Source organism: Mustela lutreola, chromosome 16, assembly GCF_030435805.1.
Source record: "Mustela lutreola isolate mMusLut2 chromosome 16, mMusLut2.pri, whole genome shotgun sequence".
Lineage (NCBI taxonomy): Eukaryota > Metazoa > Chordata > Mammalia > Carnivora > Mustelidae > Mustela > Mustela lutreola.
The window spans coordinates 26,179,970-26,201,238 of NC_081305.1; the positions used below are offsets into that span (position 1 = coordinate 26,179,970).

At 56.1% G+C, this 21,269-nt stretch overlaps 2 protein-coding genes across 6 annotated transcripts; one reads left to right on the top strand and one right to left on the bottom strand.

Annotated features, from left to right (window-relative positions):
* The first annotated feature begins 31 nt into the window (after positions 1-31).
* On the top strand, positions 32-10,893 carry ZNF319 (zinc finger protein 319). Of its 5 annotated transcripts, XM_059151582.1 has the most exons (4): positions 845-982; positions 1,778-1,897; positions 3,165-3,262; positions 3,416-10,893. In XM_059151582.1, the coding sequence occupies exon 4, from the start codon at positions 3,417-3,419 to the stop codon at positions 5,193-5,195; it is 1,779 nt and encodes a 592-aa protein (XP_059007565.1). In that variant the 5' UTR covers positions 845-982; positions 1,778-1,897; positions 3,165-3,262; position 3,416; the 3' UTR covers positions 5,196-10,893. The 5 variants fall into 5 exon arrangements, with proteins under 5 accessions (XP_059007564.1, XP_059007563.1, XP_059007566.1 ...); XM_059151581.1 differs by lacking the exon at positions 845-982 and adding an exon at positions 32-301 and having other exon boundaries at positions 3,165-10,893; XM_059151580.1 differs by lacking the exon at positions 845-982 and adding an exon at positions 348-484 and having other exon boundaries at positions 3,165-10,893.
* Positions 10,894-13,155: 2,262 nt separating this feature from the next.
* Positions 13,156-20,963, bottom strand: SPMIP8 (sperm microtubule inner protein 8). The gene is made up of 8 exons (XM_059152587.1): positions 20,881-20,963; positions 19,912-20,136; positions 16,170-16,231; positions 15,735-15,909; positions 15,299-15,360; positions 15,013-15,077; positions 14,396-14,428; positions 13,156-13,320 (listed from the first exon to the last, which is right to left on the bottom strand). The coding sequence occupies exons 2-8, from the start codon at positions 20,132-20,134 to the stop codon at positions 13,290-13,292; spliced, it is 651 nt and encodes a 216-aa protein (XP_059008570.1). The 5' UTR covers positions 20,135-20,136; positions 20,881-20,963; the 3' UTR covers positions 13,156-13,289.
* Positions 20,964-21,269: the final 306 nt, after the last annotated feature.

The following is a 21,269-nucleotide window of genomic DNA, read 5'->3' on the forward strand; positions in this document are numbered from 1 at the left end:
CGCCTCGGGGCGGGGCATGGAGGGGCGGGGCCCCACAAGACTCTGGCGGGACTCTACCACTCGGACCACGCCGCTTGCCAGCTCGCAGCGCTTTGACGGCTACCTGGAGCCTCCCGGAACCCCATACCTAGCCTCTGTGTGCCCATTTCACAGATCGCTCTGGGCCCTGACCTCTCTGTTCGCTCCTCTGTCAGCAGCCATCCGTGACCAGACTTCCTTGCCGCGGACGGTCGCTGGATCAGCGGTCAGCGCCCTAGACCCAGCGGAGATCACTGCCCTCGAGGCCCAGACGGGATCAGAGGTCCGGGACACCCCTCCTCAAGCCGGTCCAGGGTCCGAGCTTCGGGGGCGCGTCTCCTAAGAGCAAGCTGAGCAGTCAGAGGCGGGTCAGTTCCAGAAGATCGGAGGGTCTAGGAGACCCCTCCTCTCAAGAGCGGGCGTCGGGCCGCGGGTCCGGCGCGCCTCCTCCCCTAAGGCCGAGCAGGTTGGTGGGAAGCGGGGCGCCCTCCCTGGGTCAGCTGAGGCGTGCAGGCCAGGCAACTGGAGAGCCACCCCGCACGCCCCACTGTGCGACCCGGCCCGGCCACGGGGTCCCCGGCAGGGGGCGGCCTCGCTCCGTGCCGCCCGCTCCTCCTGCAGCCGCCGCCGCCCCGGCTGCCGCTCCTCCCCCGGCCCCGCCTCCCTGGCCCCCGCGCCGCCCGCCTGTCCGCCGGTCTCTGCAAGGCCGTCGGTCCGTCCGCCCGCCCTCCCGGCGCTCCTCCGTCCTGGCCCCGCTATTCCGGCCACGCACGTCGCTTCCTCGGTTCCGGCCGCCGCTAGCCCGTTCCCCGCCCCCAGGCCGGCCGCCGCCGCTACTCGAGGCCGGGGATTGGCAGTGCGCGTAGGCCGCGCCGCCGCCGCTGGAGCCGGAATAAAGGGGCGGCCGAGAGAGCAGCCGGTCGCCACTCGCCCCGCGCCTGACCCCGCGGGCGGCCTGGAGCAGGTGAGCGGCGGGGCGCTCGGGGCTGCGTCTGGGGGTCACTCCCGCGCCCGCCGCACCCCTTCCCCAGCCGGTCCGCCTGCCACCACCACCTCCCCCTCTCCACCTCCGGCCCGACCCGGCGGCCTCCTGAGCTCTGGGGCGGCCCAGGCCAGCCAGGGCGCGTAGCTCCTAACCGGGCCCAACCTGCGGCCCTGGGGCCTTCTTCGGGCCCAATCGCCTGCGGGGCCGGTTCCTCTGGCCCGTAGCGGCCTGGCCATTCCTGGTGAGGGCTGACAGGAGGCAGCCCAGCTGGGCCGGCTGGCATTGCCGGCGGGGAGGTGATCGCCTTTCATTCGGTTTCCCAGGGAGGAGGAAGGGCTGGCGTGGGGCGCAGGTGGGGGCCTCCCTTTGCCTCCCTCATCCTAGTCTCTCCTCTTTGCGGCACGATCAGAAAGGCCTCTGGGCTGCACCCCTGGAAAGGACAGGGGTGGGCAGCTGCACTGGGGGCCGGGATCCGGAACCCTGGTTCTGGCAGCCATTCATGTGGGAGGGGGAAAAAACATCATCTGGGTTGGCACATCCGGACCTAGACTGAGCTCAGGGTAGCCCCTCTTCCCTCTTTCCTGGGGAGGCTTCCTACCTTCTTGCTCATGCAACCTGCTGCGTCCACCCTGAGTGGGGCTCCTTTCCTTCTTTCCTTACTGGAAGATGCTGTGGGTGACAGTTTTTGGTCTGACTCTTGGGTTTCTTGGGCAGAACAGTTAGAGGCAGGGCTGGCCTGTGAAGGCATCCCCCTTTTCCTCTTTTTTCCTTCAGGAGAAAACTTAGAAACTTTTCGATGTTTGAGGCAGAGAAGCTGGAAACCTGAAAGTCGGTTGCATGTAATTCTAAAAGTTCCTCCCTCTCGCTGTCATTACCTTCTGCTGCCACAAAGTGGTGAGTTAGAGATTTGCCTGGGATGGGTGGTCTTTACCTTCCATTGATTACCCAAAATGTTAGAGACTTGGAGCCAGGGAAGGCAGTCGTCTCTGGAAAGGTTTTTTTCCAGGTTGTCCTGGGAAGAGGAGAAATGCTCTGTGTTTAGCATGCTTCTTTCCACATTGCCAAGGGAAACTTCTGATTGATTGCCTACTTTTTCCTGCAGGCCTGGCAACTGTGATTTGGAGGATTTAGGAGTTTGGGGTGCTCTGGGAGCTAACTAGAGCAGGGATGTTCTGCTATGGAGACCTGCAGGCTGGGTGGGTCTATGGACCAATCATTGTTACATTGGCTCAGGTCTCCGCAAGGCCATCCTAACAGTTGTTGGACAAAGAATAGGCACGTGGTCAGTGGTCAGGATGGAGGGCCTGGGGGATAGTTGAGAGGGATGTGGGTCAGCCCCTCACAAAATAAGGTTTTTTTTAATTTATTTTTTAAAGTTTTTTATCTATTTGACAGAGAGAGAGAGAGAGAGAGACAGTGAGAGGGAATGCAAGCAGGGAGAGGGGGAGAGGGAAAAAGCAGGCCTCCTGCTGAACAGGGAGCCCGATGTGGGGCTCTATCCCAGGACCACGACCTGAGCCACCTGGGCACCCCACAAAATAAGTTTTTTGAGATGGTCCTCAGTTTCCCTAGTTGTTTTAGATATTGGCTGCCTGAGGCCATTTGCCATTGGGGCTTCGGGTCTAGAAGGCCTGGTTCTCCGTCCCAGCTGGCTATTACCCTGAGCAGGGAAGTCCTGGGTTATGATTCAGGGCAGCCAGGGGAAAGGAGTTGGAAGTCCTCAGGGTGTCCTCCACCAGTGCCTCTCTGCTTTTATCTAATAACATATTGGGCTTCCAAGTAAGAATTTTATTTGCAAAAAAAATTAAGTTGCTGAAATTGGTTTGGACGTCATGGCCCTCCCTCTTCCTTTGGAGCATGAGCAGAATTTATGACTTCTTGGTATTAGGGGCAGATCATCCCAGACCCTTATCTGTGAGACAGCTGACTAAAGAGGGCTGGCTGGAGGCTGGGGAGGCAGGAAGATCTCTTTGCTGGAGGGGCTGAGCCCTCAGCAAACTTCTTTGGTCCTGTGTGAAGAGAGTGGGTCTTCCAGCCCCAAACTCTGCCCTCTTCCCTGATGTGTCCACAGTGTTGGCAAGTGCGGACAGAATGGGGAGAGGGGTCCAGGGACCAGCTGTGTATCTCTCCGTGAAGCTCACGGTTTTTCTCTTCCCTCCAGAACCAGTCATCAGGGAAGGCAGAGCCCCTCTGGCCTCGAGGGCACCCTGCTTCGGAGAGCCACGCTAGCCTGTAGGCAGAGCCTTGTGGTCCGCCTAGGTATTAACCTTGGGCTGTCTGACCAGTCCCTCTTCTGTGCCTTGTCTGAGGTTTTGGTCCATACCTGATCCTGGGCAGCTTCTCCCTGGGCTGGATCGCCTTAAGCGGGAAACTGAAGCCATTACTCTCCAAACCCTGTTTCATCTTCCCAAGCATGTCGGAGAGCTGGCAGCAGCCCCCGCAGACGCAGCCGCAGCAGCCGCAGCCACCACAGCCTCAGCACCACGCAGAGCCCCCACCGGCCCTGGCTGAGCACACCCTGCCCCCGGGCTCGGCTGAGAACCCCCTGGGCTGTGCGGTCTACGGCATCCTCCTGCAGCCAGATCCGGGCCTCCAGCCCCCGCAGCACGCGCCCCTGCAGGCGGCCAGCGAGCCGGGCCCCAAGTGCGGCGTGTGTGGCCACGACCTGGCGCACCTGTCCAGCCCGCACGAGCACCAGTGTCTGGCGGGCCACGATCGCTCCTTCCAGTGCACGCAGTGTCTCAAGATCTTCCACCAGGCCACGGACCTGCTGGAACACCAGTGTGTGCAGGCCGAACAGAAGCCTTTCGTCTGCGGTGTCTGCAAGATGGGATTCTCACTGCTCACGTCACTGGCGCAGCACCACAGCGCGCACAGCGGCACGAGCGGCCTGGTGAAGTGTTCTATCTGCGAGAAGACCTACAAGCCGGCGGAGGCGGCAGAACCCGCGGCCGCCGCCGCCGCCACCCCCCTACCCCCAGCCCCCGCGCCGCCGCCGCCACCGCCGCCGCCCGCCGTGGCCCCTGGAGAGCAGGCGGACAAGCCCTACAGCTGCCCCATCTGCCAGAAGCCCTTCAAGCACCTGTCGGAGCTGTCGCGGCACGAGCGCATCCACACAGGCGAGAAGCCGTACAAGTGCACGCTGTGTGACAAGAGCTTCAGCCAGTCGTCGCACCTGGTACACCACAAGCGCACGCACAGCTCAGAGCGGCCGTACAAGTGCGCCGTGTGCGAGAAGACCTTCAAGCACCGCTCGCATCTGGTGCGCCACATGTACGCGCACTCGGGCGAGCACCACTTGTTCCGCTGCAACGTGTGTGAGCTGCACTTTAAGGAGTCCTCGGAGCTGCTGCAGCACCCGTGCACGCCGAGCGGGGAGCGGCCGTTCCGCTGCGGCGAGTGCCAGAAGGCCTTCAAGCGGCCGTCGGACCTACGGCAGCACGAGCGCACGCACAGCGCAGAGCGGCCCTTCAAGTGTGACCTGTGCCCCATGGGCTTCAAGCAGCAGTACGCGCTCATGCGCCACCGGCGCACGCACAAGGCCGAGGAGCCGTTCAAGTGTGGCCTGTGCGAGAAGGGCTTTGGGCAGCCCAGCCACCTGCTCTACCACCAGCATGTGCACACCCTTGAGACCCTCTTCAAGTGCCCCGTGTGCCAGAAGGGCTTCGACCAGTCGGCCGAGCTGCTGCGGCACAAGTGCCTGCCGGGCGCGGCTGAGCGGCCCTTTAAGTGCCCCGTGTGTAGCAAGGCCTACAAGCGCGCGTCCGCCCTGCAGAAGCACCAGCTGGCGCACTGCTCGGCTGCCGAGAAGCCGCTGCGCTGCACCCTGTGCGAGCGCCGCTTCTTCTCGTCCTCTGAGTTCGTGCAGCACCGCTGCGACCCGGCCCGCGAGAAGCCGCTCAAGTGCCCGGACTGCGAGAAGCGCTTCAAGTACGCGTCCGACCTGCAGCGGCACCGGCGGGTGCACACGGGTGAGAAGCCCTACAAGTGCCCCAACTGTGACAAGGCCTTCAAGCAGCGCGAGCATCTCAACAAGCACCAGGGGGTGCACGCCCGCGAGCAGCAGTTCAAGTGCGTGTGGTGTGGCGAGCGTTTCCTGGACGTGGCCCTGCTGCAGGAGCACAGCGCCCAGCACAGTGCTGCCGCAGCGGCTGCGGAGGGCGCCTACCAGGTGGCTGCCTGCCTGCCCTGAGTGCCGCCCAAATGCGCGCCTCCGAGCGCCCCCAACGGCCCCTGCCCCGCACTCTACCCGCCGTGCCCTCCGCCGGAGGGTATGGGCAGAGGCTGGGTGGGGGTGCCCAGCACTCCTGGTACCGGCCTGGAGGTAGGGTGTGGGGAGCCAGATTGCTGTGGCTGGCCCTGATCCCACAAACCTCTTTCCCATTACAGGATTCCCTTACTTGAGAGCCATCAGCCTCCCTTATCTCTGGGGGCCTAGAACCAGGCTGGAAGTCAAGTGGACTGTCTCAATCCACCCCAGGGAGGGATTGGTGCCAGCCCCACCTCCCCAAACTTTTCAGCCTAATTAGAAACCAGATGGGGTAGGAAAGAGGATGGTCGAGGTCAGGCGTGGGAGAAGGGCTAGATCCTGTTTGTGGGCTGGATGTAGGGCAGCTGTCCTCCAAGTCCTGTTTGAGGGAGCAGGCGGCTTTGTGATATAGTCCTGGGGACCAGGAAGGGCAGACGGTGAGCCTGAGCCGCAGGCCTCTTCGTCTGCTCCAGCTAGGGACCGGTGTGGCCTCCCAGGGGAGGGCTGCACATCTGTGAGTGGGGTGGGCCTGGAGAGAATCAGCCCCTCCAGAAGGAAGGAGGCAGAGAAGTTGTCCCGTGACACACTCAGCCAGGGACAGTGCTGTCCACAGGGAGAGGAGGAAAGGCAGCTTTCGTACTGAGGGCTGCTCCTGCTATACAGAAAACGCCCCTCCTACCTTTGCAGCATGGTACCAAGCTCTGGGGAGTTTGTTCTTGGCCTGACAGAACTACTGATGTGGAAGAAGGGGACTGTTAGACCACCTTGGTGCCTGGGAGGAAGCAGGGCCAAGTCCATGATCTTACCAGTGGACGGAAACAAGTGCCCTCCCCCTTGAATGTGTGAACCAAAGTGTCAAGGGCGGCCCCAAACAGCTTGCCCCAGCTCTGCTTCTGGGCTAAGACCAGGCCTGGGCACCCAGGGTGGGGGAAGTGCTCTCCTAGTGACTCCACAGTGCTCTCCTAGCCCCTGGGAATCCTCACCATCAGTCTGCTGGGCCTGGACCCTGGGGGTCTTTCGCTGCCAAGCCAAGGTGCCCTGGACATTATCCTCTGACTTCCAAGGCCAGAGATTCTCTCTGGGGTCCTCCGGGGGTCCCTGTAGGTCTCTGCCTGCCCACAAGGGCTCATGGAGTTAGGGGTGCCCAGAGTAATAGGGAGCAGGCCAAGGAAGGGGTTGTTAAGGGAGCCAGTAGGTGCCTGGAGTTGACTGAGATTGCTGGCCGGCGGGGGTGGGGGCCCTCGGGAAGCCCAAAGGACCTTTATTATCAAAATGATTCTTCTGAACCCAGCTGTGCCCCTGCCCCGCCCTCTTCCAGCCCTCCCTGGGCGTGGGTCTTGAAGACTTTAATCAGTGCTCGCACCAAGGGCCCAGAGGAGCAGGGAGGCCCGCCTTGTCTCGTTCTCACCTTGAGAAGGCTGAACACCCCACATCCGCCTCCTCTCTGGGACTGGGCTCCCTTCCTGTGCCTGCAGAGAGGGGCTGGTCCTTCCCCTCGGTGCTGGCTCTCAGTCACAATGCCTCAAAAGACATGGAACCCAGGCCGACAACAGGCCCAACTGCTAATTTTTCCCTTTCCTTTTGCTTTCTAAAAGCAGTTGTTATACTGTTCATAACATTGTATAGTTTAATTTCATGTCATTTTGGATCTTCTATAAAAATGTGAAAATTTGGATTTTTAAAAAGAATGACTCCATTTTAGATAGCCCCTTTTGATGTTAATATATAGTGAGTCCAATGTATGCTTTAGAAGTAAAGACATTGACCATCACAGACCAAAGCACTGCTCATTCTGGTCATTCTTCCCCTGGGGAGTGATGGGGCATGGAGAGAGAGACAGAGGGGTACAGGAGCGGGCGGCCTCCCGCCCTGCTGGAGGTCTAACTGCACCCCGGTGGAGGGAGCCAGGCTGGGAGGGATGGGCAGCTTGTGGATGGGGAGAAGCCGGGAGCCTGGCATGGCAAAGCCTGAATGGTGGCTCTGCCCCTGCGGGAAACCAGGGCTTGCTCAGTGCAGTGGTGGCCCCAGCCAGGAGCCCTGACCCAGAGGACTTCCTGCTCTTGCCCCACTCTCCCGTGGCCATCCATCTGCATGTCCAGCTAGCCGCCTCCCTTCTCCACCTTCCAACCCGCCTTTTTTCCGTCCCCTGCCCAGACCCCCAGTGGGCCAGCTGTGACTCAGGCTCCTTCCATTTCTCAAAGGCAGGGGTAGAGATGGCGGGAGAAACAGCCTACCCAGGCCAGGGGAGGGTGGTCAGCCCCTTACTCTGGAGGTGAGGGTAGGATAGAAAGTCAAGAGGATGAGGAGCTGCCCATGCCACGGGGGGCTTCAAAACTGGGTGCAGAAGGCTAGTGGAAAGGCCAAGGCAGTCCCTAGAGGTGACACACCCCACACTCCTCTACTCCCTCTGTGTGTGCCCATGCTTGGGAGGACCTCCCTTGAGGAGCCATGCGATCCCTTCCTGCAGGTGTCCACTTGTCAGCCGGAGGACACCCAGCGCCCCTTGTGCCCAGCCAGGCTTCCATCCTGCCTTCCTTGCTAGCCGTGTGACCTTAGACAAAACCCACCTACCTTGAAGAGACTTCTGGAAAGCACCAGCATGTGCTTTATAGCTTCAGGTTGCCCTTCCTGAATGGACGATGGTCTTCTTTGTGTGCCTGGGGCAGGAGGAGCCCTGGTGGGGTGGGGCTGAGCTCACCAGGAGCCAACAGTGACTTTCTCCTGCTCTGTCTCCATCCTCTCTTCAAAGCTCCCACGTGGCCCTCAGCCCTGCTCTCCAGTCTGCGCCCAAACCAGGGCAGTGAATGGGGCCTGGGAGCCCGGGTGATCAGGTTCAAGTCCTAGCCTTTTGATAAAAAGCGACCCCAGGCACCTGTTATCTGCCCCTCTTGGGGCCTCAGTTCCCCATCTGAAGCAGAGGTCTTCACCCTGATCTCTGAGGGTCCTTAGAGACCTGACACTCTGATTCTGGGAAGGTGACAGGATGAACCTGTGTCTCCTTTTCCTCTCCCTCCCTCTCCTGGCCTCGAGCCTTACGTCTTCCTGTCTCAGCCTGGCTTCAGCTGTAAGCCGCAGGAGTGGTGCGGACCGGCTTGAGCAGGTGTCCGCTGCAGCTGATCACCGCCCACCCACAGGCCCAGGAGCCCCCACAATGTCCTGCGTCCCACGGTGGATGTGAATCTCCCTCTTGTAGAGCCGAGCATTTTCATGAGGGGACTTCAGACACTGTGATGCAGGGTGTAAACTAATACCACCTCCTTTGGTCTCTGGGCATCATGCACTTTGCCCTGACCACTGATAGCATAGGGAAAAGGTGGGACCCTGGGGTGAGCTTTGACATCAGGATGACCGCCGATGGGGCGGAGCAGGAGGGAGAGGTGGACAGAGACCTCCCACTTGGGAGTTTGCAACTCTAGGGTGAGGGCACAGTGAAATGGCTTATGTGGAGGGTAGGGCATAGGGTGGCCACTCAGGAGAGCAGAACAGTTGGAAGTCAGAGGCCAGAGGGGCTGCCCTAACTCTTCCCTCCAATGTCGGGGCTCTCCTAACCCCTAGCCTGACACCCCATTCATAACTCCTATCCCTCCACCTGCTGGTCAGAGCCTCCTACCATCTCCAGGAGATGGGCTGCGCAGACCTGAGTAGTCCCTTCTGGCTGACCAAAGCCACACATTGGTGATGAAGGAGGCCTGGAATTGTGGGGGCTGGCCTGGTAGGGAACAGACAGGGGATGGGTCAGCCCTGGGCTCTGAACCTCCCAGGCCTGGGGCTCTGGTTCCAACCCACTCTTTGCAGCCCAGGAAGCCAGGCACAATGGCTGGCCCTGGTGCTGGGGCGCAGTGCTGGCTCCGGGTCAAACCAGGGGCTAGGAAAGCTCCTTACCAGCTGGCAGAGGGGGTGGCCAGCCCTCTGGTGGGCCCTCGACTCCCTGAGGGGTTAAAGCCACCAGACTCTATCTCCCCATCTGCGCAGAGGCCTCCTCAGACGCCTTTGTGAAGTTTTCTGTGCGTCTCCAGTCCTCCATCCTGACCTCCCACCTTCCTGCCTCATTTCCCTCCTCCAGAGCAGGCCTCAGACAGGCCCATGGGCAGTTCCAGTCTTGGACGTTGGCCCGGGGCCTCCTAGGCTGTGCCTGGCTGGGCTGTGATAAGTCCACATCCCATCCTCAAAGGTGGAGGGGGGGTGTTTCTTTGTTCCTTGAAGGTCATGCCTCCAGGAAAAGCCATGGCCCTATTGATTGTCACAAATCTACAAAGATTCTAGGCCCGGGATGCCCAGTTCTCCTCGGGGTCCTGAGAAGGAGGTCAACAGGAGGAGTGGGAATAGGGGGCGCCCGCGGGGTCTCCCTCTTCCCTGTGTGTGCCTCCTCAACCTAGGTCTGCATTCCTGCCTTTTTCATCCCTGAGCTGCTGCTGCAGGGGCACACAGCTAAGACTTCAGAGGAGAGAGGTTTGAGGATTTCATGTATCAAAGGGTAGGGTCAGAAATGTCAAAGCTTCAGATTTTTAGCACAAAAGATTAAGCGTGAGCCCTCCCTGACCCTCCCCTCACCCCTGATCCATCCCCATTGCCAGCCCCAGGCCCTGGGTGAGGATGTGTTTTGTGTGTTACTTTGTCATGAACACAACTATTACTTTGTAGTAGTTGTTTCATTTAGCCCAGATCTGTGCGTGGTTCCTAGGTGGCCCCAGGCCCCATTCTTGAGCCTCCCTGTTCACTCAGAGAGATAAAAGAAGCCTCCAAGTGCAGTATTTCCTTAGAGCCAACTGTGGGCCAGAGGCTAGGAGTTGTTCTATTGTATCGGGGAAGACTGGCGGCGAGAAGGGAGCACTTGAGAGAGGCCTGCCTTCCGAGAAATGGTGGGACTTGGGTAGGAAGAGATGGGGAAGGATTTCCGGTGGGAGGAAGGTTTTGAACAAAGGTGAGGAGGCAGGCAAGAGTCTGGGTGTTCAGAACAGCAAGGAGGCTGGTGGGGAGTTTGGTGTAGGGTAATGCATTGAGCCCCAGGGCCAGGGACGTGGATTGGAGGCCTGGCCAGGAAAACCTGTGGGTGAGGCTGTGGAGGCTAGACTGTCCCCAAGGTAGTGGCCATAAGAAGTCTTTCTAAGGTGATCTATTTATGATGAGTAAGGAGTCCCCTGAGGTTGAAGGGACTTCGAGGCCAGGAGACAGTGACCCAGACTAGGTGGGAGTGGGGCTTCTTCCCATCTCTTGGCCTCTGGGTGGGATTATCAGATGTCCCTGCCTCCAGGAAGCCCCCTTGGGTTTTCCCCCCACTCTTGGCTTGTATTTCTCTCATAGCTAGAAGGCAGTGGAATGTGGTGGCTGCAAGCTCAAGGGTCAGGTAGGCAGGCTTTGGTTCCCAGCTCTGCCAATCACCAGCAGTGTGACCTCGGGCCAGGCACTTAACCTCCCTGAGTCCATTTCATCACCCATAAACTGGGTCTAAAATTACCCACCTCATGGTGTCTGCAAAGTGTTTAATACATTGTCTTGCGGTTAAAAAATAGAAAGTGTTAGGGTGCCTGGCTGCCTCAGCCAGAAGAGCATGTGACTCTTGATCTTGGTTGGGGTCCTGAGTTCGAGCCCTGTGTTGGGCATAGAGATTAATTAAAAATAAATAAATTAATTTTAAAAATTATATCCTGAGTCAGGCTTGTTAATGCTCAACTACTCCGCATTTCCTTTATTCTTGGGCACTCATTTTTAGGTCTGTGGAATCAGGATTAAGTGTACAATTGGTGAGCAAGAACCTAATTCCATTGCTGGTGTGGGTTACCATTTATGGTGTCTTGGACCTGAGGAACATGGTCTAGGTGTGCCCACATTCTCACCTTCTGCTTTCCAGTTCAAATCAACTGGGCCTGCCTTCCTCCTCCTGGACTGGAAACATCTCCCAGGCAGGGATGGCATCTGGTCTGTGTCCTTCCTGCACCCAGCATGGGTCCGGGTAAGTCTCAAATGTCTGCAGGGCCAAACTCCCAGAGGGCCTTGCCCATTCATTTAGCATCAAGGAGGCAGGGCCAGGAAAAACCCCGCAGGCACCTGCTTCCATCTGGTACACTGAGGCATGCTCTCCGGCTGTCCCTAGTCCCACAAAGGCCAGGACTCTGGCATCCCTCCTGTGATGGGGGTCTTGGGCAAATCTATTTCTTCTCTGAGCTGTCATGTTGGAGGAGGCACTCAGGTTTGCAGAATGGGGCTCTGACATCCCCAAGAGGTTCTGCCAGGGGCTTCCCAAGGTTCAGGCCGGGGAGACTCCTCGCTGGGCTTGGAGGGAAGAGTTTCTTTCCTCATGAAATGGCAGGAGGAGGATGAGTACCTTCTTGAAAGGCCCCCAGGGAGGAAGGGGCTCTGTTGTTTACCACTCCCCGTGCTCCTGCTCCTCCCCATGCTCCCACTCTGTTGTCAGCAAATCCCGCACTTGAGAACAGAGGGACAGATGCCATGGTCCCTCACCTCAGTATGAGGAGAGTAACCATCACCTCCATCCTGAAAAGAAATTAAAATCAGCCTAGAGTCTGTAGGGCAGGCTCTGTCCACGTTATCAGACAATAATGACCCAGCTCATTTCCTTGTTTCTTACCCAAGTTGAACAAAAGACCGCCCATTCTGGGAAATGATTTATTCCACGATATCGAGCGCAGACTGTATGGAACACTGGGTCAAGTGTTGGGACTTGCTTTGAGTCCTGAGTTCTGGATGTGGCTGAAGGGAACTCCTTCCTGATCTGGGCCTCGGTTTTCCTATCTGGGGTACAGGATAGCATTCCTTCTGGTCAATTTTTAGAGTAGTTGTGCGGGATGAGGCGTGGAGGAGAGAATGAGTCACATGGCAATGTGTTCTGACCAGTGTAACATAGGGTCCAGAAATAAGAGGCTGGTATTATTCTTTAAATTCCTTCCACCTGAGACCCGGCTTGCATGTAGTAGGTGCTCAGTAATTTTTAGTGGAAGAAGATGGGGAGAATGTAAGGGTTCCTAACCTTTGTGGGCACTGACTCTCCCAAGAGTCAGATGAAAGCAAGGAGCCTCTCCATGGGAAAATGTATATGTGGGGGGACATGCAGTTTTGCTTGTGATTTCAGAAGGTTCAAGGATCCCTGAGGCCCCAGATTCTAGCAGCAGGGGTCTTTTCAAATAGTCTCAGAGTTTGGTAGTTATTTATCCAGATTGGGATTTGTCCTTGCAAACTGCCCACAAGTGGGGTATGAGTGGGGTATCTGGAAGGTCTGCGAGCTATGCATTGGTTCTGGCTCTCCCTAGCCACACCAGAAACATGCTTCCTTAGCTTTTGAGTGGGGTTATTTCCATATCTGGCCCAGGACAGCCCATGACTCTCCCCAGGATGTCATGCCTTCCTTTCTGTAGTTTGGTGGACAGATCTGAGGGCTAGTCCTGAAGCTATATGGATAGAGTGAGTAGGTGACTCTCGCTCCACACCTGGAGGCTGCCTCTAGCCCCCCAGAGCCTGCTGGGCCCAGGGAAGTCCCCAGAGTGTACAGGTATGGTGAAAGCTTCTGAGAGCAGTATCTAAAAACCCCGTTCAAACCTCCTTTTGTAAAAAACAAAACCCAAAAAACAAAAAAAAACCTCTTTTTGTCTCTTTGGGGCCCAAGTTCAAAGTCTGAGGTGGAGGGGGCTCAGTAGTGGGGCTGCAATCAGGGAACAGGGGCACAGGAAAAACCCAATTCCCAGGCAGCCTTGGGGTTTAGACCCCCCCAACTCTTTACTTGTGGTCATAAGATATTTTTCTCCAGCCCCCTACCAGTCCTTCAGGAATTGGCAGGGCAGGTAAAGGTAAGACAGTGTCTCCTGAGGTTCTGAGCCCTCTCCCAGTCCCTGCAATGCATGTGCGCTCACACACACACACACACACACACACACACACACACATGCCTGGTTTATTACTATTGGGTTTATTTCCACTCAGGCTGAACATTAAGGTAGGTGGTGGTACCACAAAACACCCCGTGCCCAGCTGGAGAAGCTGAGTGGCATAGCCCAGCATCCTGGGGCTCGGCTTCCTTTTCACAGATTAATGCCAGGGGGTCAGGTAGTTGACACGACTGTGGAGAGAAACAGAGTGAGGCAGAGACCTCCAGGGTGACCTGGGGAAAACCAAGCGATCCTTCTGTAGGCCTGCCCCACAAACCTATCTTGCTATCCTCAAGGCTTTGAAAACACAACTTCTATCCTGTCTATGGCTCCGGAGCCTTCAATGGCTCCCTAGTTCCTTTTGTTTATATATTTTCAGAGACTCTGCTTGACTTTCAAGCCACCCCCTCTTTCAGTTCATTTTATCTTTGTTTCTCGTTGATTCCCCAGTCCTGCACTGTTTTACTCATTTTTCAGGCATTTAGTGCACCTACCCTGGCAGGCATTATATGGTAGGAAAATATCAGGAAGAATTCCCCTGTGTGTGCACAGGGCAGGTGAGAGAAGGCAAGCCTTTCCTTGATAATTATATTACAGTAGGTTCTGGATTATCAGATAGGGATGCAGCTGTGGTGACCAGCCTGAGGAGGTTTGAGCTGGAGGGGAGAGGCAGAGGGTCAGGGAAGAAGACTTCCAGGAGGATGGGACATCTAGGCTGGGCTTTTAAGGGTGAGGAGGAATTTTCCAGGCAGAGAGGGAAGGATTGCCTAGGCCCTGAAACAGCACCAGTAAAGGTGTGGCTTGGTTGTGCTGCTGATTTCAGGGGACACCCTGGAGTGTGGTACTGCTGTTGTGGAGGGAAGGGGGATATGGCCATATGATGCTTGAATACCACGCACCTTGCACCTTCCCACTGACACACGAGCCTCAGCCCTTCCTACCTATCTGCATCCCTCATCCCAGAAGGCAGACTCTCTGTTCTCTCCATCGGCCCCTGCTCTCCTCCCTGGTGAACTTTCCTCCTTTTGGCCTAGTCTGAGCCAAATCGGGTGGGACACACACTCTGCTCCCCACCCCCACCCCCCATCTTCCAGTAGGGTGCACTGTCGCCTGGGGTGGATCTGTCTGGAGGGAAGCAGCTCCGCCCCCTGGGATGTCACTCAGGAGGTACCAATCCCTTGGTGTCAGGCAGGGTGGAGAGGGGTCTGAGAGTCGCCTGAGCCCAGAGTGGCCGGGTGTGGAGCAGGAGCAGGGTCATTCCCCTACCTGTAGATTGAACCAAAGCGTCGGAAAGCATTCCTGTGAAAAAGAGATGAGGAAGGTGAGCCTGAGGTGGGGAAGGTCGACTCTCTCGGGAACCTCACTCTCATCTCAGGAGGTGCCATCCCACCAGAAGGATGACATTCCATCCTGGTCCCACCGAAGGCCTCCCCTGGGAAAGGTGAGGCTGTCAGGGACTGGAGAACAGGACCCTCTGTTTGATTAAACATCTATTCATTCTGAAACGTCAATTTCCTTGTGATGTACTGGAGCCCGGCAGTTCTCCCAGGACTCACACTTTCTTTTTTCTTTCTTTCTTTCTTTTTTCTTTTATTAAAGATTTTGTTTATTAACAGAGAGAGATCACAAGTAGGCAGAGAGGCAGGCAGAGAGAGAGAGGGGGAGGCAGGCTCCCTGCTGAGCAGAAAGCTCGATAGAGGGCTCTATCCCAGAACACTGAGATCATGACCTGAGCTGAAGGTAGAGGCTTAACCCAAGGAGCCACCTAGGCGCCCCGGACTCACACTTTCAAGAGTCACTGAAGGTGCTCCGAGGAAAGCGACCAAGACCCCATCCTCCCTCTTCCAGGTATGGGGTCCCCGGAGGCCTGTGGCGTCACTTACAAGGAGTCGAAAGGCAGGGGCTTCTGTCCATAGCGGTCCAGGCTGGGGTTCTGGTTGAGACAGTACTGGTCCGGGCCAGAGGAATGGGCGGTCCGTGAGCCGAGGGGAACACTGACCCCTTCCCCGGCCCCCCACAGCGCTCTCTGCCAGAGATCTTGTCCCTGGGGGCTGGGAAACCCTGCTCTGGACGTCCTTTCCCCCACCTCACCCCACCCCCACCCCGTGTTAGTCAATTCTCCGGGACCGCCTGGTCCCCAGGGACGGGTCAGCGCGCAGCCCTCCTTACCCGCCAATTCTGGGTCACCTCCGGCTTCAAGTACCGCACAGCATATCCACTGAAACTCTCAACTGTGGAGAGACCACCCTTCTCCAGCCCCCAGCCCTCCCCGAACAAGCCCCGCCCTTGCTCTTACCTGAGCCCCGCCCCTGGATCCAACACGCCCACATCTGTCCGGCGAGCCAGTCCGGCCTCTAGATCCCGCTCCCTGAGTCCCAGAGCCCGCCGCGCGCTCAGCCTCCTCCCCATTGGCTCCCTCTGGCCGGGATCTGGCCCCTGCCCCGTCCCCAAGAAGAGCCCCACCTCTTTTTCCCTTAGCCCATTCGGTCCAGCCCGCTCTAAGTGCCCCAGAAGCTTCTCAGCTTCCCCACCGTCTTTGCCTCAGTCCGTCCGATGTCCCCTGCCCGCACTTTGTGCTACGGTCCCTCCGCGCCCGTAGACTGACCCCTCTTGCTCGGGCAGGGCAGCTTGAACTCGCCGGCCGAGGATACGAAGCGGGACCAGTCCTCAATGGCGTGCGTGAAGCAGGGCCAGTCGACCCGCTCGATGCCTGGCACGATGGGTACCAGCTTTCCCTCACGGCACCTGTTGTGGAGCCTCTGGCGGGTCGCCGTGACGTCCTGCCAGCGTGATGGGAGTCAGGACCGCAGTGGTATTTGCAGAAGCCTAGGGTTCCGACCCAGACCATCCCATAGCAGGGGTCTGACAACTTGACTCCTCCGACCCAGGTTCCTGCCGAGAGCCTGAAGCCCCTTATAGGACATTGGAAGGGGCCCAAGCAGGCAGGTGAAGAACCCCAGGTACTTGGGGCTGGGCACAGGCAGGACCTTCACACCCTCTCCCCTGAGCCAACCCAGGGCCAGATGTAAAGGACACTCACCAAGCACTGCAGGGGTTTGTTGGGGACACCCAAAAGTGTGAAGTAGGCATTGTCAAAGTCATCTGAAGAAGAGAGAGAGAGGGAGAAGAGGTGTCTCTCCCACTCAGGAGACCTTTGGCCCACACCGCTTTAAAAGTTCCTGGAAATATGTGACAACTTAAAAAAGAACCCAAGATAAAATAGATTTTTTTTACTTTTACAGCAGGATAAACTCTAAGTAGATCAAAGATTTCAATGTAAGAAAAATGAAACCATAAAAGTACTAGAGGGAATCATGTAAGTTCCTTTGTAACCTTGGGGTGATGAAGGCCATACCAGCTCATTCACAGTCTGGTAGCTGAAAAGGGAAGATTGATGACTTTGACTACATAAAAACAAACTTCTGCTTGGCCAAACCGAAAGGAGTTAAAGGGTAAATGGGAAAAAAATATTTCCACTTATTTTAGATGAGGTGCAATTTCCTTAAAGAGATCCTAGAAATCAAGACGAGAAAAGGAGAACAAGCAAGCCATATGCATAGGTAATTCACACACAAACACAAGGAATGCAGATGGTTCCTAAAACATATCAAAAGACACTCAGCCACGTTCACAATAAGATGAATGCATATTCAAACTACATTAAGAGGCCAATAGTTGCCTATCAGATTGGAAACTGTCCAAAAGTGAGTGCGGTTATTGGAAGCAGGGCTGCTGCTATAACATTGCCAGAGGGGGTATAAACCGATTCCAGCCTATGGAAAGCAATTGGCATTATCTATCAGAAGTATAAATACACATACCTTCGGACTCTCCAGTCCTACTTCTGGGAATTTATTCAATATGACAGGTGTACAACCAGGAAATAGGTGGGCAAAAGATCTACCCATTTCAGCATTATTGGCAGCAGAGAATGACAGAGCAGCTCAAGGGTCTGTCATCAGAAAGGACCCATTAAATACACTCTGATACATCCTCACTAGGAAGCTACTTAAAAGAGAGGAAATTCTCCATACGAAACCTCCAAGGTTCACAAAGGTATATGCTGTATGCTACCTTTTGCTTTATCACCTAAAACAGGTGATTGGAGGCAGAGAAGAATATATTCAGGTCACCACCGTGACCAAGTCATCACACTTCACATCACAATAGCAGGATAATAACATTATGAATCTCCCGCTCAAGTATTAGAGCACACATGGCATGCATCCCCCGTGCAAGATTCTGGCCAGCAACACGTTACCTGGCTAACCAAGCCTCTACATCTAGTTTCTAGTTTGCAGGAAACAATTAAGGTAAACCACGTTGTAAGGAAATGATCACTCAGATTCACAACATGGGACTATCCACAATGTAACTATTTTGAACTCTAAAAAGCTGATAATAGGGGAAAATGGAAAGTGGGAGGACTATTTCAGACTAAAACAAGACACATAGCAACCAGCTGGGATGCGCAATCCTAGACTGCAGTCTGGTTCCGGAAGGATCTTAAAACTATGAGACATCTTTACAGATCACTTGGGACATTTCTTTTTTTTTTTTTTTTTTTAAGTTTTTTATTTATTTGACAGAGAGAGAGAGCACAAGTAAGCAGAACGGTACGCAGAGGGAGAGAGAGAAGCAGGCTCACCGTTGAGCAGGAAGCCGGATGTGGGGCTCGATCCCACGATCATGGAATCATGACCTGAGCCAAAGGCGGAGGCTTAACTACTGAGCCACCCAGGCACCCCATGGGACATTTCAATATGGACAGAAGAGTAGGTGTTATGGAACTATTGTTCACTTTCCTAGATGTGATTGTGGTATTGTATCATACAGGAGGTTCTTGTCCCTGGGAACTGCTTGCTGTAGTGTGTGTGAGCGTGTGAGTGTGTGTGTGTGTTAGAGAGAGAATAATCAGGTATGGTAGTGGATTAGCTGAAGGGGTTGGAAGGCACGGGTGTCCATAGTATATCCTTTCAACTTTTCTTTATGTTTGGATATCTTCATAACAAAAAGTTGGGGAGTAAAGAATGTTATGTTTGTATTTGGATTAGTAAACAGTGGAAGGATATGTTGGAAACTGGCAGGTTACCTGTAAGTCAGCGGAGGGTGAGGAGATGTTAAGATATACATTGGTATAGCATTTTGAATTTTGAACCGGTGACTCTACTGCTTTAATTACATAAGGCATATGCCTGCAGTAAAATACATATCTAAATCAAGAGCTTTCTCTAAAGATCTAGATTCCTGGCTTCCAAGAGAACCCAGGAAATTGGAAGAAGCATGCTGAGCCTTCCCACGCCGCAGTTAGCTGGGGCCCCATGGCTGGAGGCTCCCCCTTAGAGGGCCAGGCGTGGGGTTCACCGGTCATCCCTCCCTCCTCACTGCTTCCCCACCCACCTCCAGCATTTACCATCTAGGCCCTTTAGGGCTCTGTGTGAGACCTCTGGAGATCTCCATGTATCCCTGACACCCTCACCCTACTTGTCACCCAAGCTGGAACCTGGGTCTCGTTCCATACTTCCCACTCTTGCCCCTCACCCACACCGATACCAAATCCTGTTCCTTCCTCTCCTAAATATCTTCCCAAACCCTCTCTAGTGGCCAAAACACAAGTTACTCCTTCCTGAAGACGGTGGTCCCTCCCAGTGTCATACCCCCCCCAGCTCCCATTCACCTCTGGTCCCTCTGAGCCATCCTCCATCCCCTCCACTGCCCCAGGATGCATAGACCTCTTTTCTGCTTCAAGTCTTCAGAGGGTCCCCTTTGCCTCCAAAGCTCCCTGATCTTAGCAGCAGTGTCCTTGTCCCCAGCCCCAGCTCCTGCTGCTGCCCCCGCCTTGTCCTTCAGCCCAGCCAAACCCCTTGAGTTCCCCCAACACCTGGGGCAGTTGTTCCCCTCCAGCCCCCTGTGCATGTGGACCCCTCTGTTTCCCTCCCTGTGGGGCAGCATCAGGCACAAGGTAAGAACTTAATACCTGTGCTGAAATGAAGGTGTATGCATTCATTCACTCATTCATTCACAGATACCCCCCGCTTCCACACCCGAGCTTTTCAATGGATGAAGGGCTATTCCTTGGGTGCATTCAGCCTTTTCAGCCCAAAGGTTCTCCTGTCCACACTCTCAAGTGTGAGGAGGGTCTTTCTCTTGCTTTTCCTCATGGAGAGCAGAGGGGGCAGAAGCCGTCACTTTACAATCACTCCTACTACCCCGACAGCTGACTTCTGCACACTTCTCTCTCCGTGAGTAACCACCGATACCGATGGTCTCGACTCTAAGTGCTCCTCACGACTCTAAGTGCTTCTCTTAGCTTGTCATTTATTTATATAAATTCAATTAATTAACATAGAGTGTATTATTAGTTTCTGAGGTAGAGCTTGGTGACTCGTTGGTTGTAGGTACCACCCAGTGCGCGTCCCATCCGTGCCCTCCTTCATGCCCGTCGCCCAGTGACCCCATCCCTCTACCCTCTTCTCCTCCAGCCCCCCTCTGTTTGTTTCCTATGACTAATGGTCTCTTACAGTTTGTTTCCCTCTCTGATTTCATCTCATTTTCTTTTTCCCTCCCTTTCCTGATTCTCCCAGCTGGTTTTAATCTCACCATAATAAGAGGGAGGCCCTGTTATCCCATTTTCCTGATAAGGAAGCAGAGGCTGAGTCCTGGGCAGTATGCCGGGCCCCTCCAGCTCTCCTGGAATCCTCCCCCCGCCACCGCCCCCCACCCCTTGCCCAGCCCCAGGCCCAGGGAGCGCCAGATGGCCAGCGGCAGCCAGGTGGCCCGACCTCTGCGGCAGTAGGTGGAGCACCGACAGTGCTCATCGGAAAGGCAGGCTTTGACCGAGTCCATGTCCATGCGGCGCAGGCTGGGCAGGGCGGGGTGGTAGAGCTGCTGCTTCACGCCGGCCAGCGCATTGCGCTGCCGCTCCACTGGCAGCAGGATGGCAGGGGACGCGTACACGTGCGTGGAGCCGTCGTCCCAGGGCACCAGGTCGATGATGCGGGCCATGGCTGGGGAGCAGAGATACCCCGTCCCAGCACTCTTCTATGGACTGATACGACCTTGGCTGCTGCCAATTTCTCGACTCGTCCAACATTCCTCCCCAGAGCTGGGGCCTCCCCCTGAGGAGTCAGGGACATTCAGACTCACCGCCCCGCCCTCCAGCACACACCCGTGATGAGCTAAGGGCTCTGACAGGTCAGGACAGGGTGAGCAGGGCCGCGAACGGCCTAAAAGCAGACGCATGGGAGTCTATTCTTAAATCGTGATCGGGAAGCAGCCCCGGCAAGTGGGTTCAGAATTTAGCTCCGTTTGCCTCTGGGTAGCTAATTATGGACTTCTGGCCTTAGCGAAAGTATCTGGCATTTACTCAAAATTCTACAGGGAGACATAGGGTAGTTTTAAATAAGGGGCGAGGCATGAGAGATATGAAGTAGGAAAGCATTCCTGGTTGCTCCGCGCCTCCCTTTAAAGAGTGGCTATTCCCACGGCTTGTCCGTCATTGAAACTTGAGTGAGAATTTGTGGAGTCGGCTTGCTTTCTGCCTGACCCAGTTGGTGTGGGACGTGGAGGTGAGTGGTAGGTGAGCAGGAGAAGCCGGGACCTTGGATGGTGGAGGAGCAGGGAGAGGCCAAGGGGACTGGCCCTAGGGAAGCTGTCTCAGGGGGTGGACCTTCCCAGGGAGGCCAGGGAAGTAGGGCAGGGTGAAGAGGAAGGAAAGGACTCCTTGCACCTGGACCCCCAACTGCAGCTACCTGGTCTGCAGGCACACAGGCCTGTGAGGCTTTCCTGCTCTCCTGACCACTCAGTGAGGAGAAGAGGCAGGGAGATGGGCTGGCCCCAGTGCCTTATGCAGCAAGAGAATAAAGGAACATTCTGCAGAGAGACAACGCCCATTGCCGCCTGATTGTGAGGGCGCCCACTGCTCGGCAACGCTGGAGAGGAGCCAGCTACCTGGGGTGTTGCTCACTGGCTCCCGCTTTCAGATTTCCTGAAGGTTGCCGTCTCCCAGGCCTTCGAACAAATCAGGCATGTTGAGAAATGTCAGATGGAAAGAGGAACCCTCCCAGAGGTGGCCCTGCCAGGGCGAGCCAGGGCCTGCTGTGTGATCCTGGGCTAATCGCTGTCTCTCTCTGGGCCCCAA